This window comes from Strongylocentrotus purpuratus, unplaced genomic scaffold (assembly GCF_000002235.5).
Source record: "Strongylocentrotus purpuratus isolate Spur 01 unplaced genomic scaffold, Spur_5.0 spur5_scaffold_14, whole genome shotgun sequence".
NCBI classification, from domain to species: domain Eukaryota; kingdom Metazoa; phylum Echinodermata; class Echinoidea; order Camarodonta; family Strongylocentrotidae; genus Strongylocentrotus; species Strongylocentrotus purpuratus.
The window spans coordinates 28041328-28063194 of NW_022145599.1; the positions used below are offsets into that span (position 1 = coordinate 28041328).

The following is a 21867-nucleotide window of genomic DNA, read 5'->3' on the forward strand; positions in this document are numbered from 1 at the left end:
TTTTAAGATATTTTCATGTCCAAAAGTCACTTATAATTTAGATGAAGGCCATAATGAAAGTTCAAACAAAGCAAAATGACCCAAAATTGGCGATACAACAATTTTAATTGTGAAAATTAGCACTCTTTCTCCCTTCCTCTCTCCCTCTATCATGCTTATCTCTCTCTCTCTCCCTCTCTCACCTCGCCAAGGTCTCCGCAGGGGGATTGTTTACTTTAGGCTTAGCTCTAGGAGTAGTGAAAGTCAAATGGGGGTTTCAATTTTAAACAACTTTTTGTCATGCTAAAGTTTATAAAAAGTGTGTTATAAAATTGTTTGCAGATTATTTCTTCTGTGATGGGAACCAGCTGCACAATTGGGTGGTAGTATGCGACTTCACCATTGACTGCGATGACGGTACAGATGAAAAAGGATGTGGTAATGATGGATTTTGTTTTTGTTTTTTTGTGGGGGAGTGGTTGTATTAAATTGATTTTACAAACCATTTTTTACCCACTTCTTTGAAATTACAGCGTGGCAATTAAAAATGCCCCCTGGAGGCAGATTGAGTGGGACTTGGCTACACCAGATACAGTCACTGACTGACAGCCTATCCAACCAATACGCAGTTGACTTTTTCCTTTTCTTTGAGGGATGGGGGAGTATTGAACTATGACTAGCTTCATATATGCCACATGGATCTAGCTAGGCATGCAGCTTGTCCTTCTTCAATACTTTCTTGGCCTCAACCCGCCTACATGGTCTAGTGGTTAAGGCATTTCCCATACAGACCCAGGTTCGATTCCCAGCGGAGTCATTTTTTTCTAATTTGCAGTCATTTCCAAGTTTGTCACAATTAATTTACCCCTTTATTTTTATGTTAATGTATTGATTAAGGGTATACATCAAATATGTCATACACTGTTTTCAAGGCACTGGTAAAATTATGAATTCCCTTTGACAAGCATAGTTACTATTTCGTACGAGGCTATGCCCCTCACAAGATATGCCCCCCCACAACTATGCCAGTCATCTCAGAGAGTTCTTAATTTCAATAAGAGCCTCTCAAAGCACTTGACTATTAGATTCAGATTGTTAATATTTTTATTGTTATTATTAATGTTATTATTATTATAATACTTATTATCGCTATTATTATAATCATAATTACCATTAAAATTATTTCCAGTGTTTGTTTTTTTTTTATTGTAGAGAGAGTCCTCACACAAGGTGAATCAGTGAATGTGTCATCGACCTATCATTCTGGGGGCGGCTACATCCTTTGGAAGCTCACTCTTGCTGATGCACCAAATTTGGCCTTTCTGATCGAACCATTGTACTCATACTTTTATGATGGCTCCCATCTGGTCTTTGGTTATGGACATGACCCAAACACCAATAGCAGCAGGACATGGAATGTAACATACAGGGATGGTTATTATTATAGCTACCAGTCTGGGGCTCACGAGAAACACCTCCTCAACAGTTCAGATATGTTCATTGAATATCAGTACTCAACTTATGCCTACGACTACTTTGAGTTTCAAATAACTGCTGTAGAAGCAAGAGGTTGGTATCAGTGCATTAGATTCAATATTCCTTATTATACATGGTAGCCAAAAAAGATTTCAACAACTGGGATCTGTAATTTCAACGAAATCATTCACAAAATGTCATTGTGTTTTATATTATCAAGTAGAAAATTCTTGTAAAATGAAACCAAGATAATAAATTTTGGGTTAGATGTTTTGATTCTTGGACTATTTTGGTGAGGCAAAGTTGTTTTCAAATTTGCTACCTTTGCAACAGTAGTCATGCTTGAAGCAGCAAGAATTGTGCATGATGGGATTCCATACAATCAGCTGCTAAATAATAATAATGATAACAATATTTATAAAGCGAAACATATCCATCTTTAAAGATGCTCAAGGTGCATACAAATAATTTAAATTAATATTCAACATACTTAAGATCAATGCATTAAAAAAAAACATGAATGAAACGGGCGTTCGTATGTTATGTTGTGATTCTATGGGAAGCCGTCAGGTAAAAATTTGTCACTGCATCTAGCACGATTATGGTTATATTGAAAACAACTCTGCCACTAAAAATAAGCTCCAGAATCTATATGGCCTAATCAAAATTGATGATCTTTGAAATACTAAGAAAAAAAGTTCTATCCAATAAAACAAACCAAAAAAAATGACATTTTGTCTATGATGTCGTTGAAATTACAGATATCGGCTGCCTTGTGCTTTTTGTGCTACCCTCTATTTTTTTAGTATAACAAAATCTTTGAGATTTTGAATAAAATATATGAAAGATATTTAGTTGCCAAAGGATTCCACTAAATTACTAACATGTACAAAGAATGCTTTTATAGCTGTAAATTGATTAGGGAGTTGTAAAATGCTTGTACCTCGTTACTTTCATTATTTATACTTTATTTTTTCATACAGACTATATGTATTGTGACAGCGAACCAACGACAGAAGTCTCCTTAAGAACAGCCCAATGCGATGGTGTTGCAGATTGCATGAATAGCAATGATGAATATATGTGCGGTAAGGATAGGAATTATGTAAAATCAATTCCCTTGTTCACACTTATGATACAGGAAAGATCCTATAAAACAAAGTGGAAGTGTCATGATATAGTGGTTCACTCACTTGACTCTCAATCCAAAGGTTGGAGAAAATTTGAAATGATAAATACATAAATTCCTAAACCATAGACTGCATGACCAGACAGGCAAGATGTGGGGGGGGGGTAAATTTCGTATATTTGGGCAACCACCACCACCACAAATTTAGGCAGCAAGCAGCCCAAATATTCTCATATTTAGGCAGGAGGTGCCCAAATATATGTAGCTATCACTACACAAAACTTTTCTTTTTATGCCTCCGCCCCCTGAAGGTGGTGCCTGAGGCATTATATTTTCAGGTTGTCTGTCTGTCCTGCTTGCCCGTTATCTCGATATCTCGAGAACCACTTGAGATATGAACTTCAAAGTTGATGATAGTATGTATCATCATAAAAAGATGATCTGATCAGATTCTGGGTAAAGAGGTCAATGGTCAATGGTCACAGAGGTCAATTCCTGAACACTGTCGCATTTGTCTTGTTTGAAAAAGAAAAAAAATTGTGCAAAATTTAGAAGCTGAAGAGTTGATATAAGGACAAAGGTTATCAGCTCCTCTAGCGAAATGTGCCCATGCGCATATGTGTTTGACATCCGATAATTTGAATAGAGAAAAAGTATTTTGATTTCACTTTTGTGCTTTTTTTCAACTTCAGATCCACATGAAGTATCACCAGGGGATATCTTGAAGCTTCAATCATATGGCTACACCTATCACACTGCTGGTCAAACATCATCTGTAACTTGGTCCTTGATTGCTACTGATAATAACTATGTCTTGCTTCGTTTCGCGATTCTTGCCATTACCCCCAATGATACCCTGTGTGTTGGAGAGGGTAACAACCCTCAGAATGCTTCATCTACCATTACCTGCATTTCAGGATTCCTCAGTCTAGGCCCTTGGGTTTACTCGGAGTATGAACTTATGGACGTCTATGCCAGTGTTTTGGCTCCTCCCGCCTCTAATGGCCTTTGGGTATCATTAGACACAGTATCATTAGACACAGGGTTTGAGTATGGAGGAAGTGGATTCCAAATCTTTGCTTCAGCCGTATCAGAAATAAATGGTTTGTATGCATTAAGGCATCTATTTTCAAGAAAGGAAACCCAAATTTTCCCTATATATAATTTGAAATATGAAAAATAGATTTTGAAGTACCTATGTAAAAGAGCATTTCATCCATTTGATGGTAATAAATATGTTATGATATTATTACCAGTAGGCATGAATACATTTTAATTGAGTTACTGGAATGCATGATATAGCTACATTGTACGTCTGTTGAAAAGCCGAAGCAGCAAACGCTTGAACTTGAAAATTTCAAGAAAACCACATTTGTATTCAGTTGCATGGTCAGGATAGGCATTCATGTAATAACGTCATCACATTCATGGAACATTTGATTGTACAGAGCACAATGGAATGGAAAGTCAGAGAGCAAAATAAAAACAGAAAGAGTTGCAGTGATTGGCCATTCTTTGTTGTTGATTTTGAGATCCAACTCTTGTTCACCTATCGATTTTTACATAATATATTATGAAAGAGACTGCTAGGGAAAAATAGGTTTCATATCTTTTAACAGACTCTGTTTCATTTTGGAAGTTCTATCAGATTAACTCAACATTACAATGATCTCATTCCCTTTTTAGAGGTTTATCTGTGCCAATACTAATTCCTATACACAGAATCTTGGCTATCTAACATAATGATTTTACCACGTTTTCACCTCTTTTCAAAAACTGTTCATAACAAATTTGTTTTCTCTTGATGTTGCATTTGCCTATTCTTCTTGATCTACCACTGATGTCCTTTGAATTATAATATATTTTTACAAGTTTACTATGAAGCATGTTCAAAATAAACCTATATCAATTTTTCCATAGACTACAGACCGTGTGGTAATAGCTCTGGTTTGGTGTTCCATGTGAATCTAACGTGTGATGGAGCTGCACAGTGTCCCCAACGTGAAGATGAATCTCAATGCCGTAAGTTTGATGTTACGTCTCACATTGAATCAGTTAACATGATTGCAAATACTTTCAAATTACCAACCAAAGGCAATTTCAATAGCCTTGTGCTTGTGCAAGCATGACAATGACGGATTACGTAAGGATTTCAATACAATAGGGTATTGAAATCGCCTTTGGTTGATTTCTTGAAAGTTGTTGCCATCATGTGAGATACTAGCAGGGAAAAAATTAATATTTATTTTTGGGGGGCTACTTTTCAACCTTGCCTGCATGAAAATAACATTCTAAAATTTGTTTTGCATTGAACTCTATGCAAATTTTCGGGGGCTCTTTTTTGATTTTCGGGGGCTCTTTTGGGCATTTCGGGGGCTATTTCGCCCTGAGCCCCTGTGTATTTTTTTCACTGGATACTAGTAAGGAATATTATTAAAATACAAGGCATGTCCGAAGATATTGATGAATCAGATGAGCTAACAATAAGCAGCATTGTACTCTTTTAAATTAAAACTTTAACATTTTAACTAATTGTGTACTATTCCTGATAAAAAGTGGTAAGACACCCTGATGTGATGTTTTAGTTGTCCAATATTAACATGTATGTTACATACACTTCCCAGTGTTATAGACTGCTATGTTTTTTAATGAAAAACTAGAGTCGGCATACTTCATCAGAGGATCCTAGGGCCAATTTTAATCTTTATAAGAAAATTGATATGAAAATAACCATGATAATATGTACAGCAAAATCAACACCTTGTCTCTTTTCAATGTGCTTACATATAGCTTCAGTCCGTAGAATAATATGAAAGCTGTTTTTTCAAGTTCAAGTTTTATTTATCTTCCTTTCATAACACGCATTACAAATATGACATGAATATAACAAGTTAACAGAATATGGCGTTACAATAGAAAGATGAGGTGACCTTGGTTGAAAGCAAGGCTTGTGGATTTAAGGTCCCTCATGAGTAGCTTATGAGTATGTCCTAAAAGAACAGTAAGCCTACTAAACTTGGGATTTATTTTCCATCGATATGACATGGGTCAATATTCAACTGACTCCTTACTTTATCAAACAAACAGGAATTTTGTTTTATAAAACAGACGATTCATGTCTTCATTTTTATGCCTCCGCCACCGAAGGTGGTGCCGGAGGCATCATGTTTTCGGGTTGTCCGTCCGTACGTCCGTACGTCCGTCCGTACGTCCGTCCCGTTTGACCGTTATCACAATATCTCAAGAACCATTTAAGATTTAAACTTAAGACTCGGGAATAGTATTTATCACCATAGGAAGACGATCTGATTAGATTTTGGAGTACGTAGGTCAAAGGTCACAGGTCACAGAGGTCAACTTATGAAATTCCTTGTATTGAGATTGTTAGCGCGATATCTCAAGAACCATTTGAGATTTAAACTTCAAACTTAAGGATAGTATGTATCACCATAGGAAGACGATCTGAGTAGATTTTGGAGCACGTATGTCAAAGGTCAAGGGTCACAGAGGTCAACTTATGAAATTCCATACATTGAGATTGTTATCATGATATCTCAAGAACCACTGGAGATTTAAACTTCAAACTTAGTGATAGTGTGTATCACTATAGGAAAACAATCTGATTACATTTTGGAGTACGTAGGTCAAAGGTCAAGGGTCATAGAGGTCAACTTATGAAATTCCATACATTGAGATTGTTATCATGATATCTCAAGAACCAATGGAGATGTAAAAACTTCAAACTTAAGGATAGTATGTATCACCATAGGAAGACGATCTGATTAGATTTTGGGGTCATGAGGTCAGAGGTCAAAGGTCACAGGGCTCATTATGTATGCAAAAACAGCTTGTGATCGCGTTATCTGAAGAACCGATTGATAGATTCCTGCCAAACTTTGGTCATGTATGTATCTTGCAAAGCCAATGAACTGATTAGATTTTGGGGTCACGAGGTCAAAGGTCACAGCGCACATTGTGTATGCAAAAACAGCTCGTGATCGCCTTATCTCAAGAACCGATTGATGGATTCCTGCCAAACTTAGGTCATGTATGTTACTTGCAGAGCTGATGAACTGATTAGATTTTGGGGTCATGAGGTAAAGGTCAAGGTCATGCGGCTCATTATGTATGCAAAAATAGCTTGTGATCGTATTATCATTAGAACAGATTGATGGATTCCTGCCAAACTTAGATCATTTATGTATCTTGCAGAGCCAATGAATGGTTCATAAGATCAAAGGTCATGGGCTCATTATGTATGCAAAAATAGCTTGTGGACGCATTCTCATTAGAACTGACAGATGGATTACTATTTAACTCAGGAAATCTTGCAGAGCCAATGAACTGAGTAGATTTTAGGGTCATGAGGTCAAAGATCAAAGGGTCATATATGTATATGAGAAATTGCTTGTAATCCCGATATTCTGAGAACATGTTAATGGATTACAATTGAACTTGAATTTGAAAAATTTCTTCCGTTTCGGTTTGTAAAATTGCTCTATGACGGAGGCATCATTTTCGACTGCGCGCAGTCGAATTCCATCTAGTTTTCATTATACAATCCATCCAATGCTATTGAGGCTGTAAATGCATCTACCTAAAACCATTCCCCAGACTGATAGAGATATTGGGGGGGCCTGGGAGGCCCCCCACTCGACATTTTCGAAGATTGCGCTGCAACCGCTTGGAATTTTGAATTGTCGTTGCATGACTTTTTTCCCTCAAGTCTTATGCACATTTTGATACCATTTTCGTTGAAATCGGATATACCTATAAGGTGTTACATAACAATTAGTATGCGTATGTCATCAAAAATATGCTATAATTGCATATATTCATGTGTACAAGCAGAAATGTGAATACAGGTTTAGATGTATGAATTGATATCAAATTGCTTTTATATGTTTCTCAAAGTAACTTGATGTATTCCAGAACAAAAGAATACATTAGAAATAAAAAAAATAGATATAATATCAAATAAAAAACAATTAAATAGAAAAGAAATTAAATATTTGAAAATCGCATCAAATTTGCATAAATTATCATTATTAATTACATCAAAATAACTATTTTGTGTTGGAAAAGAAGTTTCATATGAATAATGTGTTTCAATTAACATTCAAAAAGTGGAGTCTGACAAATTTTTGTAATGATTCTAGTTCCCTGTATATTTCCAGATTTGATATTCATGAATGCGTATTCATAATTTATGCAAACTAACCTATGCATTTTCAAATATCATAAAAATAATGTAACCTCATGAATTTGAGATGAAGGAAACATTTATTCAATACATTTTCAAGATTCTTTGCAAGTCTACAGACAAATATGTCGAGTTTTCTGTAAAATGCATAAAATTAGCATTTTGCATAATTAATTAGGCTATAACGACAAAAATTTGCATATTAGGAAAAAATTAATTATACCATCTTGTTCATATCTACAAACATGCAAATTTTTGTGTTCATCGAACTTTCGACGGCCGAGATCGTAGGGGGGGGGGGCCTCCCAGCCCCCCCCCCCCCCCCAGTCTTGAGGTGCTCAAAATAGCCCAATACAGTAAGGGTTGACTGGAGTGCGGATATATCTTATAATGAACTCATGCCCATTCGTCCTTTATATAATTTTAAACTATTTGAATATTTATGAATTTTTCCAATATTTATTTTGTTTCATAAAGCTCCACGACAGATAAACTTCACTGCTGATTCCGAAAACAGCGCAGTATCAGTGGGTACCATGTACTCGACTTTCATCATCCCAAACCTTCAGATCACATGGACGATTCATGCAGAATCCGGAGTGCTGGTTTTCGTCTTTGAGGCTTATAACCTTGGATCATATTTGGTTGGATACACTCCTGAAGTGGATCTACTTCAAGTAGGAGAAGGCATCTTGCCTGGAAATGATGTTCTTTTCAGCGTATCACATGATTACTTCGATAGTTACCAACATTACAGATTCATTCAGACAACCACCAGTGATGGTTGGATCTTTTTCAGGACAGGGGATGTTATTGGATCATACTTCTCGCTTACTATTCGAAATGGAAATATAAGTATGTTGAAACTTTCATTAACTTTCTTTTAAACAGCACATGATATGCCTTATAATACGTTTTCAAGATGAACATTATGATTTAAAAATAAAATCAGAAACCTGCATACAGTTACAGCATATCATTACAATCAGTACATTTAAATGTAGTCCAATATCAAAATGTCCACAATGTATTTTCTCTAATTTGACACGTTGAACAATAAAACGTCACAATAGACAGCTTGCCTGATTTATGTCAAATTTTCCTCTTCCAAACTTTTTGGATAAAATGAATGGCAAACCCAATGTCAGGTTGTATGGCTTTGAGCCTAGTTGCATACACTCATAGGCAATGAAAGCAACACTGTGACAACATTCATTAATTGGAAAAAGCAATTTTTGAATGCTTTTTCTTCTTCAAAATGATCATTGCTAAGTCGTTCATGAGCATAATTTTGGTGAACAGCCTATCAAATTTAAGAAGACATTAACTACCTTGCATACAATCTGTACATTCAGTGATTTCATTTGTTTTTTAAGATAGGGCTTGAATAAATATATATATATATATTTATGCTTGTGTGTGTGTAAGGGGGGGGGGGGGGGTTGGTGCATGTGTGTATACATTCAAGCCCTACAAGAAATTACGTACTTCAAATTTCATCTTGCTCAATTCACATCAGCACAAAAGTTGTTTCGCAAGCTTATCGTCAGATTATAGACTAATTGGTGAAAATGGTGCAAAATCTTTAAAAGTCTAGTGCCCACATTCAAAGTTTTGTGTCATTCTCTATTTATGTTATATATGCGTCTAATTTAATGATGGAGTAATGAAAGTTCGCTGTAGATGTTAATTGTTTTGTAAATTTCTTTAAAGGAGACAATGAATAAGCATTTGTATTTTTCATGAATGGGTATGATTAAAGGAAGAGGGACTTTCACTTTAGGAGGGGCCAATGGCTAGGTGATTAAGGTGGAACATGATGCCAAATTATAATAATGGTCACATCACCTTGTGTATATTAATGAGAGTAAAAATATAAAATAAAAGATACATAAGGCCCGGGCAATTGATTTGGATTTTAATATCAAATATTGATGTATGAAATAATGTCGATTCTATTCTCAAGCTTGATTGTCGAATGTGTCTACCAGATATCATAAAACGAGACAAAATGTTTTCACCTCTTGTGCAGGTGATGTGTTCTGTGACTTTGAATATGGCTCGTTCTGTTCCTGGAGCCCAACCAATATCTCTGCTGGAGGTTACACTGGATCTTGGAGTATTACTTCAGGGAATCAATCTTACTCTGAATATGCAGAAGTCGACCATACTCTTAATACAACTGGTAAATGCATGATGAACTCTTATTTCAATCCATTTAAATTTATCTAAAGAATTCTAACGACAAATAATGTTGTTGTGCGTATATATGTGGATACACATCAAAGATATGAGTTGCACCTCCCTGAAGGCATAGTATGAAACACAGCGGGACCTTAAAGTGGGTCAACATTGATGTTGACAAACAGTTTTTGACACGTAGTGTGGTATTTTAAAGCATGTTCACACTGTGTCATGAAAAACATTCTTTTACACACTGGCCACAGATGTAAGTCATAATGGCATAGCGGTGACAATGGGAACATTTTCTGCTTCCATGATCATAAAAAGATTTTCAAGAAAACAGCACAAGGATAATTTCAATACCATGTTGCGGTACGTAAGATATCATGGCAATGTTCCCGCATTTCGAAAAGTGACGCAAAAAACCTATTGTACTGCATTTGCCTCAGGTTGATTTTTGAAAGGTTTTGCGATTGTGTTTTCTACGTTTATATTCTGACATTGTTAGATACTTCATTCGTCATGTATTGTTTGAAAAAAAGTATTTCTATAGAACAACCCTTAAGCTGTTTAAAAAGTATTTTTGATAGAGGCTGATATTCTTTATGAGATATAACAATCACAAAAATTAGTTTGATGTGAATGCAGCATCTATATACAATGTATCCTCGCCAAAGTTTGTAAGGGTCTTGATTTCTTATTTTACAAAATGAGTTATGTTTGGTCTTTAAAATAGAAGGTTGAGTGCTGGTAAAGATGAAAATTGAGCTTTCTCATTCTTTGTATACCTGTTTAGAAGAACATTATAGAAAAAATGTCCCCTGAAAAAGTTTGCTCGTATTTTAGTGGTTCAAGCACTTGAATTGAAATTCAAATGTCATGGGTTCGATCCTCGACATGCCAACATGCCACTAATGTCTTTTGACAAGGCATTTATCTACATTTGCCAGTCCATACCCAGGGGAGTAATGGGGACCTGGTAGGATGACAAAGGCCTTTGTGTTAGTAATTGCCAAATGCCCTTAATGGTGACCATATGGTAGGAAAATTCACCAGGGAGTGGAGATGGTGCACATAGTGCGTAAATATATCAGATAAATGCCTGAGTAATATATGTAAAGCGTTAGAGACCATATTAAGCGCTATATAAGTTTAGATTATTAGTGCTCTTCAAATGCTCCTGCATATACACAATATGATTAGAAATAGCTGTAAAGTGTGGACCAAACTTTCATACCACATGTGCGTGTAGACCATATGCCCTTCTTTGTGTGCACTGGTGCATGTTATTTTCAGCAAGATTGAGGCAATTACTTGTCCTGTTGATTATTCCAAAAACATCACAGTATACATCACTTTTGTATTATTCATATTCAACCTTTTTTTCTGATTGCTCCCAAACTCTTTCTTTCACAATTTAATTGATGGCAATTACTCAACTTTATTTTTTATTTCGGAAAACAGCTGGCCATTACTTAGTGATGTCATCCAACCATTACTACAACAACAACCCCACCTCACTGCAAAGGACAATAGTGAGGGAGGATCCCCTTAGAGTCAATGAATGTTTATCGTTCTGGTACATCATTGCTGGTAGCCTTAACCTCAACATCACCTACAAAACTAATGGATCAAAGTCTGAATCTTTCTTGATCTGGATAAATGAAGGCCTGTCAAAGCATGAGTGAGTATTTTACAATCAATAGACAACATTTACTGCGAGATTATGGTATTGTGATTGTGTAATACAAAAATTCAATACAATAAAACACTGATATAAACTAGCTGTTGTTTCACAGCACTTTACTTTAATATTATGAATGAATTATATTATTGTTGTTGATTACTTATCAACTGAGTTTTGAGACATTTCTTAAATACTTAAAGACTCACAATTATGTTTAATCTCACCATTTTAGTCCATTTTGTATTTATTGTTTGCCCACATATAATCCTCCCATCCGCGCGTGTCTTATTCTGTCTTTCTTTTATATTTATGAAGTACATACAATATTTCTGAGTAGTCTCCCTCTGCTGCCAGCTGCAATCAACTACACCACTATATATTGTTACAGACGTTATATCGTGGCTACTAGAAAATGGATATTACTTCTATCTATTTATCTATCCATCTATCCGTGTATATTATGTCTTACACTATTTTGATAGATGGACGTATGCCGAGATCAACTTGTTTGGTCTTCCATCTGGGACTGCTATTCTTGAAGGAATCATTCACAACTACTACAACCAGGGATTTATTGCTATTGATGATATCCTGCTCGGACCCTGTATCACAAGTAAGAATGCTGTGGATTACTTAATTCATTTCATACAACCAATCGCAAAGACTGAAATTAAATCAAGGGCAATTTCAAAACCCTATTTATTAGAAATCATGTTTGGATTACTGTATACAGTTTGGTACTATCAAAATTGCCTTGTTTTGCTCAAAAGAGTTTGCAATCTTGTTTCATGTACACATATGTTTAAAATAAGGGTTCACGATTCAGATAGCAAGAGCAGATTTGCATTTTCTTTCCACAAGAAGGCTTGCAAATATCTCACGGTTTTGAATCAATAATTCATTTGACTCTTTGGAATCGTGTTCATTCCCAAGATTTTACATGTTGTTTGAATATTAAATGTTATTGCACAATCTTCCAAATCAAATCACATTCAGATTGTATAGTGTGCAGCAGGCTTTTGTTCAATGATCAGTCCACTATACTTGAGGTTACATGGTACAGTGGTTTTTAATATTCACTTGAATCTCAATCCAAAGGTTAAGGGTCGAATCCTAGCCCAGCACTAATATCCTTTGGCAAGCCATGAATCCACAGGTACCACTCTCCACCGAGGTGGAAATGGGTACCTAGTATGCTAGAGCACTCGGCTATTGTCAGGGTAATAATATTAGAGCACTAGGAATGTCACAGCGTCACAGACAAGATGGCTATACAAGAAGCCACTTGTATTATTATTCCTATTACCATGACCCCTCTACATCAACATTCTATAAGGTTCCATTATTACATTCGATATTGCAAAGAGGATGAGAATAAACATGTATCTTTTGCCGTCTACAAAATCTCAAAATTTACGCTTCTTATCAGTTCTCGGAGAGAAAGGTAATTCTAGATTTCCTTTTTTAAGAAAAGAGTTTTTTTCAAATGTTTGATATAATTTTATGCCTCTGCTTGCTTTCACCAAAAGATTCTACTCTTGTCATTGAACCTGACCTGCCACCCGAACGCCTTGTTATTCGTGGAAGCCAAGTTCCTTACCTCCATGTACGAACCTATCCTGGATATCATTTGAAGTTTGAACTGACCAATTCATCGATTATCCTACCTCCCTTCACAATCGTACCCGGCTTTGTTGCAGATGAACAAGCGTTCTTCTTTCCAATCTATTTTGGTCAAATAAACATCACATATGGAGGGAGTCAAAACTTCTCTTCTTATGAACTTGGGTCACAGTTTGCAGTGATACATCCAATTGATGACATTTATTTTGAAGACCATGATAGCTTTGCTGTGGTTGAGATATCTGCTATTCTCACGGGAGGTAAGTCGTGTGTTTCCTTGTGATACAAAACAAGAAAAGACTAGAATTGAACAAACGATTTTACAAGTTGCAGAATGGGAACAAAAGCCTTACCAGTTAATATCTCTAATTGATGAGAGCTATGGTGGCCGACCAAGTGGTTAACTGTTATACCAGCCCAATATGAATAAAGCTAAAAACAAAACCATGCCACATCAAGGAGGTATCTGTGTATTTTACATTTAAAAGCTGGAATGAGTCCATTATTTGAAATGTTTCCTACGACATGAGGGAGAAAGTTCCATAAATAGACAGCAGTTGGAATGAAACGTAAAGCTAGTCTACCTTTTTTAATAGCAGACCAGTCAAAGTAGTCTGGAATGTTGTTTAAATGTAGAAGCTGATAAAGAGCACCAAGTAGGAAAGTCAAAGCGTTTGCTGTCCTGATGTTAAAAGTAGCTCCAGAAGGGTACCGCACACATTGACGAAGATAATAATCCACTTAAATCCATGTCATATATAAGGGCAATCCAACCTCTGTTGTTCACATCTGTGATAGCATAAAGAGAAGGGAGGCAAAATGTTGAAAATTTGAAGAAAATCAGGCATATAATAAGAGAGATAAGAATGTTTTAAAAAATGAAATCACAATTTTTCTATGCAAATTTTTCCCCTGCAAATTGCCAATTTGGAGGTGGTGCTAGTTCCCTCGTGCTATAGCATTTCCATGGTCTACTCTCCCGTTTGTTGTATACAACATTGACAGGTCCTATTCGGCCAATTTGATAGTATATGTAATTTAATACAAATGTTAACAATTCATGAGTTTCTTTTTGTTTGTCCAATTTCGGTCAAACTGTAACTACCATTTTCTCTTATTGTTTATTTACTCTTTTATAGAGCAACTTGGGATTATGGTTGGATTTCCCTTTAAGAATATTCAAGTTATTGAGACCATTGTAATGTCTATTTGTCATTTCCCAATGAAATGCAGACGTTCAATTTCAAGGGAGGAGGGGGGGGGGGCATGTTTCATTATATTATATGCTATTGTTTATTCCACTTTTACCAAATTCTATTTTCAATTTGTTCCCATCAGATTCACTGATCTGCTCACATTTCCCACTGGTGGTCAGGAGTGATGAGTTATGTAATGGCCACTATCTTTGCCCGTTTTATGATGATGAAATTCAAAGCGCATGTGGTAAATATGAAGTTATTTATGAATATGTTCAATTGTGAAACGAAGACAGTTACAGTGTGGCTACGATGTGGCTACGTTCACTGGCAACGAACGGTGACTCAGAGGTGTAGCTGCAAGGGGTGGCTATAAAAGACAGCTTAAAGAAGTGGCTAAACAAGCCCAGCTCGTCCCTAACGAACAACTTAAAGATAGTCCTTGCCTCTTTTAAATTTGCAATATAAACAAAATAGATTAATATACATCATGAAACAGTTTGCCTAAAATCACTTTGCAAATCTCACTGCAGACTATCACACAAACAATTAAAATTACATGCTGTATTTTATCATAATTCATCAATGGTATTTATGCTCAAAAGTTATATAAATTGGCTGATGGCTCTTCATGAATTAAGTTTAATATATATTCACTTTATAATAAATAGTTTAAACTTACAGTTGATGTGAGTGAGTTGAGTCATGGAGGCTTCTCCTGGCCTGAGATGCTGGAACTGTAGTTTAGAACAGTGCTGGTAGGCCTGCATTACCGAACGGAACAGTACATACACAAGGGGTGTGCCTTCTCCTTGGGGCCTCCAACAACTGACTCTCAATCTCTTACACCACAGCTTCCAATCTCCGTCATCCAAGCTTTCAAGCTCACACACCATAACTTCCACCTGTGTGAAGCATTCAGTGCAGTCCAATCTCCCATTCAATGTAAACCATTTATAGTGGGCACTGCAGCCTACTAGCTGCACTCCTCTCTGAACTATTCTATGCATGGATGTTTGGGGGGGGGTTAACCATTTACATTGTGACAGTCGCCCCAATGGCCTCCAAGCTATGGAACATAGATCTATCTATTAAAATATTTGTGTCAGGTACGATTTCCATACTGTCAGAAATTTGCCACAAATGGAACATGGGAGATAATACTCTCTATATGTACATGTACACGAGCAACTTTAGTACATTGTACTAATTTTGTTAGGGGTTGCTTTCGATGATAAATTAAGTTGGAAAAATCATATTTCTGAGACGGCATGCAAAATATCAAAAGTCATTGGGGCGTTAAGTCGATTAAAGAAAGTTTTACCTCACCATATTCTAATTGCTATTTATCAGTCTATGATTATACCTAATTTGACATACTGTAACTTTATTTGGGGTAGTTGTGCTTCAACCCATCTTAATAGAATTATAATCTTACAAAAAAGAGCAATACAAATTATTGCTGGTTGAGCACCCTTAGCACACACGATAACAGTTGAAAGTTCAAGATATACACAAGTTGCAATTAGCCAGTCTTATGTTTTCGTACCTGCACGGTCTGTTGCCAATATTTCTAAATGATTGTTTTCCCAAAAATTGTTCTTTTGTACCTTAATCAACAAGACAGTCTAACCACATTCAAATTCCAAAATATAAGTATGAATTTTCCTGTACCACAATAAAATATTGTGGTCCAAAATTGTGGAATAGTCTGGGGTCCGAAATAAAGAAATGCCCTTCCTTATCTAGTTTTAACAAAATATATAAATCTATTCTTTTTAAATCATACACCCTCTGAGTCTGTAAAGCGGTACGTTTGCCTTGTTCTTCTCTTTCTTCCTGTTGTACCACATGATTTATATACTCTTATAGTTTAGGGTCAAGCCTTTGACAGGCCTTTGGCCTTTGTTTGTCCCCCCACATTTTGATACTTCTGTTCTGTTGTGTTATTTGTTGGAATTGAATTTGTATTGTGTATGTTATTGTGATTTATATCAAATGTGCAAATAAAATGAATTTAATTAAATCGAACTTTAGGGGTCATATGATAATAATAATAGTAATGTCAAAATGATGATGATGATGATAATAATGCTTATTATCATATATTACCCCGGCTCCGCTAGGCTACTGTTTTCAGTGCTCACAGCATTCAAGGAATTTCATCCTACCTATACCGATTTAACACCTTTGTAAAGAGTGGAAATAAACACTCCAAATAGATGAATTCACTCTCAAAAGAGTAATTTAACCTCTACTTTGGAGTCGATTCCACTATATGTTGGAGTTGATTTAATTCCAAAGGAATTAGTAATCCCCAATGTGACCTTAAGTAGATTTCCACTCTTTTGCTGTACAAGAAGGGAGTAGTTAAGTTGAAAGTTGTAAAAATAGGAAGATATTTTGCTACATTAGGATTAAGTTAAGATCTTATTGCTGACTTGCGGTTCCAAGTTGATTTTATCAATTTCAAAATCCTAAAATGATAATTCAAATGGCAATTTTTGTTATGTTGTTTTTATAAAGTCTTCTCCCGTCAATTTTTTAACACAGAACCCAGCCAAATATTCCTAGCAGAAGCACAGCGTCTATCAGTTACATCCCCAGGCTACCCTCTAGGTTATGGGAATTTGTTGTTCTTCACATATGTCTTGCAAACAAACACATCCGGCTTCCGAATAACACCCCAGGACGTCTTTCTCGGCGATGGAGATACCCTTAGTATCGGACCTGGTGCTGATCCATTTTTTGGCATAGATCCAACTTTCAACCTGTCTAGCTACCATGGTGGTACCAGTGGCAGTTTTGTGGTTGCATCCCCAACAATGTGGATTAGGCTTGTTTCCTCGTCGTATAGTACACTCAGAGACAGGAGGTTCAGCATTGCCGTTCAGAGCATCGATATATCTGGTAAGGAGGCTTTAATGAAGTGATGACGGATGATGATGATAATAATGATAATATTAATAAAAATAATGATCATAATCATGATAATAATGATAATAGTAATAATAATGATTATGATATTAATAGAGGTGTTGTGGTCAAGTGGATACGTCACCGGACTATCGATCACAAGGTCTGCGGTTCGAGTTCCGCCGTGGAACTAATGTCCTTTGGCAAGACATTGATCTACATTTGCCACACTCAGGTGAGGTAAATTGGTACCTGGTAGGATTATTCCTTGAAATGCACTGTGCGCTGATAAAGCTGCCGGAGCTAAAGCTAGGGTAATAAAGTCCAAAGCTCTTTGGAAGCGCATAGAGATGTTATTTCATAACATATTATGCGCTATACAAGAACTGAACTATGATGACGATAACACTTATAATGATAATGATAATAATAACAATAATAATGATAGTAATATTAATAGGATTAATATTAACAATTAAAAGCAAAAACTTTGTTTTTATGCCTCCGCCACCGAAGGTGGTGCCGGAGGCATCATGTTTTCGGGTTGTCCGTCCGTACGTCCGTACGTCCGTCCCGTTTGACCATTATCACAATATCTCAAGAACCATTTAAGATTTAAACTTAAGACTCGGGAATAGTATTTATCACCATAGGAAGACGATCTGATTAGATTTTGGAGTACGTAGGTCAAAGGTCACAGGTCACAGAGGTCAACTTATGAAATTCCTTGTATTAAGTTTGTTAGCGCGATATCTCAAGAACCATTTGAGATTTAAACTTCAAACTTAAGGATAGTATGTATCACCATAGGAAGACGATCTGATTAGATTTTGGAGCACGTTTGTCAAAGGTCAAGGGTCACAGAGGTCAACTTATGAAATTCCATACATCGAGATTGTTATCATGATATCTCAAGAACCACTGGAGATTTAAACTTCAAACTTAGTGATAGTGTGTATCACTATAGGAAAACAATCTGATTACATTTTGGAGCACGTAGGTCAAAGGTCAAGGGTCATAGAGGTCAACTTATGAAATTCCATACATTGAGATTGTTATCATGATATCTCAAGAACCACTGGAGATGTAAAAACTTCAAACTTAAGGATAGTATGTATCACCATAGGAAGACGATCTGATTAGATTTTGGAGCACGTAGGTCAAAGGTCAAGGGTCACAGGTCAACTTATGAAATTCCATACATTGAGATTGTTATCATAATATCTCAAGAACCACTGGAGATTTAAACTTCAAACTTAATGATAGTGTGTATCACCACAGGAAGACAATCTGATTAGATTTTGGAGCACGTAGGTCAAAGGTCAAGGGTCACAGAGGTCAACTTATGAAATTCCATACATTGAGATCGTTATCGCGATATCTCAAGAACCACTGGAGAATTTTCACTTCAAACTTAATGATAGTATGTATCACCATATAATATCTCAAGAACCACTGGAGATTTAAACTTCAAACTTAATGATAGTGTGTATCACCATAGGAAGACAATCTGATTAGATTTTGGAGCACGTAGGTCAAAGGTCAAGGGTCACAGAGGTCAACTTATGAAATTCCATACATTGAGATTGTTATCATGATATCTCAAGAACCACTGGAGATTTAAACTCCAAACTTGTTTAAATTGCTCTATGGCGGAGGCATCATTTTCGACTGCGCGCAGTCAAAATTCCATCTAGTTTCAATATGAACCTGGACTATAGATTGGGCTATTAGTATTAGAGTCCTATCGGTGGTACTAACATCTTTTGGCAATTCATTTATCTACATCTGCCATTTGCAATAGGCACAAGATGGAGATTTTTTTTTTGTGGAGATTACAGTGTACCAATCCAACAAATTTTCTATTATGTATGCTAGGCGTGTCAGTGTCATTATACTATAATTAAGATATGAGTTTCAAAGATAACTTCAATAAAGAGGTATCGCAATCAACAAATTATTGATTTGTGAGGAGACTCTTCAACATGTCCATACACACTCGCAAAGAATAAGAACCACACGGAACCCAAGTCTGACTTTAGTTCCATGCACGTGGTATTCTGTTTATTCTAAATTGTCTTCATACTCCTATCCATTGGCTTATGCTGGGCAAAAAAAATACTATGTAGATTTTAAACATTCTTGCTACAAATATTTTTTGTGTGTGATTGGAACAGGGTTTTTTTTTAAACCATTTTTGTGTATGAGTGTCATTTATAAAATTATCAGTATCATGGTCGAGAGTAATGCTATGCAGTCATCATTATTATTGTTACCTTCATAATAATAGTATCAATTTTTAATGTTTTGCTTTATATTTCTATAAAATTTAACAGACCTTGTTGTTTGCTCCGACGGAACTTCTTATAATTCTACTGCTCGATGCAATTCTATTGATGATTGTAATGATGGCAGTGATGAAAACAAGTGCAGTAAGTGTTTTGTCTTTTTTTAATGATAAGTTACATCTTTATATTTAAAGATGAAAAAGTATTAACTACAATAAATAGTAATTGTTAAAAAGAATTTATACCCTAAAGCCTTTTTAAGGTTCCAATTTGTCATATTGACATTACATGAAATGGCTATGTAACATGAGTGAATTTAAGTTTGTACCTTTTTACATGGACAGTTTTGAGGAAATGAGAAATAAATGAAACCAACAAAAAAGGAGAAAAGAGCATATAATAAAATTTTAAACAACAAATTTAGATGTAGTTTTATATATTGATGTGATTTTTTTCTACTCTCCTAACTTATTTTCAGAATACTCGCTTACTGTTGGAGAAACCCACTTTCTTTACAGTTATGGATCACATAGTAGACCTTACAACAGGACATGGTTATTCGATATCAATTCTTCACAAAGCGATGCCGGTAACATTGCCTTCTTTGTGTACATTAGCGACATTTATTTAAGCTATGGCAACGTACTTCGTATTGGCTCTGGATTTGTCCCCAGTAATGATTCAGAATTTCTATTTGCCAATGATGACCACCCGTCTAACAGGGCAAGAAGGCTCATTCAGTCATCAGAGATGCACGTGGATTTCACAAGCTCCTATAGTTATTCACATTTCAACCTGGCGATTACACCCCGTTCCCTTGAAGGTAATTCTTTTAACAATCTGTAACCTATAGTAGAGGTGTCATAGTCGAAAGTTTTAAACACTTTACTTGAAATTCAAGGGTCGTGGGTTCGATCCCCGACATGGCACTACCGGTAATGTCCTTTGGCAAGACATTAGTCTACACTTGCCACTTGCCACTTTTAGGGTCAAGAGATCAAAGGTTGCAGGGCTCATTATGCAAAAATAGCTTGTGATCACGTTATCACAAGAACCGATTGATGAATTACCGCCAAACTAAGGCAACGGCAGAGCCAATGAATTGATTAGATGTTGGGGTCACGAGGTGAAAGGTCATAGGGTACATTATGTATGCAAAAATAGCTTTTGAATGCATTGTCAATACTGACTGATGGATTACTATCAAACTCGGGACATGTACAGTGTATGTATCTTGCAGAGCCAATGAACTGATAACTCCCTTCTACATTTATTGCTGGTGTTTAGGTCTTTTTGTGTGCAATGATGGATTTTATGCAGTCAACCAGTCCTCTCTGTGTGATCTCAGTGTAGATTGTCCGGACTCCAGTGATGAAACCGGCTGTGGTAATTTTATGTTCATTTTATTTGAATATTGTTTTTGTTTTTTATAGTCTGTGAAATATTATCTATGACGGTTATAATTCAACATACAGGTTTGTCTCTTATGGCCTGGTCACACATAGACGATGTATGGCCTGCGTATTGAAAAATTAGAAAATAAGGTCAGTGCATCATTGTGCGCCCATGCATAGCGTGTTGCTAGCGTGCAATGATACTTTTTGTTGGGCTTTTTTTTGCACGCATGCAGTGCACAAAAAATGTTGCATGTCATGTGACGCATTTTGACCAGTCAGGATGCATAAAATACTAGAGCTATTTTATAAAGTGTGTCATGCTCCGTGCACACTTATTCCCGACACACAGAGCAAATGACGTTGAATGCATAGCGTTGGTCTAGCGCGCTTGACGAACTAGAACGCAACTTGCAAATTTTCAATGCGCGGGCTGTGTGTTCCCCATGCATCTTCTTTGGGTGACTGCCTCATAGCAAAGTCCGAGTGTAGGCGAATGCCTAAGGTATATTTTGATCTAAGGTAAAATGTTTTACAAGTCAGTGTATCTTCTGCAATGATGGAAATGTAAAGATTTCTTTTTGTTGTGATTATTCATGTATTAAAGCCTCTTTCAAATCATAAAAAAACTTACAAGAAGTATCAAAATAACCTTTCAGTCCACTGCTCTTCATAGCAGCACCCAAAACAGTTTGGTTTTACTCGCATTATGTAGTAAAGAATGATCTCTTTACCACACAACAAACTGCTTTGTGGTAGTCATTAACCTATATAATTTCAATTGCCTAATAT

The 21867-nt window shown here is 36.1% G+C and overlaps 1 protein-coding gene across 1 annotated transcript in view; it reads left to right on the forward strand.

Annotated features, from left to right (window-relative positions):
• Positions 1-21867, forward strand: part of LOC105445353 — a 124405-nt gene that overhangs the window by 58493 nt on the left and 44045 nt on the right. The window contains exons 25-39 of the mRNA XM_030985189.1: positions 322-417; positions 1192-1548; positions 2439-2543; positions 3277-3687; positions 4505-4606; positions 8265-8642; positions 9820-9972; positions 11436-11655; positions 12141-12271; positions 13188-13541; positions 14620-14724; positions 17031-17387; positions 19730-19825; positions 20160-20504; positions 20969-21067. Of these exons, the coding sequence (XP_030841049.1) occupies positions 322-417; positions 1192-1548; positions 2439-2543; positions 3277-3687; positions 4505-4606; positions 8265-8642; positions 9820-9972; positions 11436-11655; positions 12141-12271; positions 13188-13541; positions 14620-14724; positions 17031-17387; positions 19730-19825; positions 20160-20504; positions 20969-21067 (3309 nt within the window). The remainder of the gene's footprint in view (positions 1-321; positions 418-1191; positions 1549-2438; positions 2544-3276; positions 3688-4504; positions 4607-8264; positions 8643-9819; positions 9973-11435; positions 11656-12140; positions 12272-13187; positions 13542-14619; positions 14725-17030; positions 17388-19729; positions 19826-20159; positions 20505-20968; positions 21068-21867) is intronic.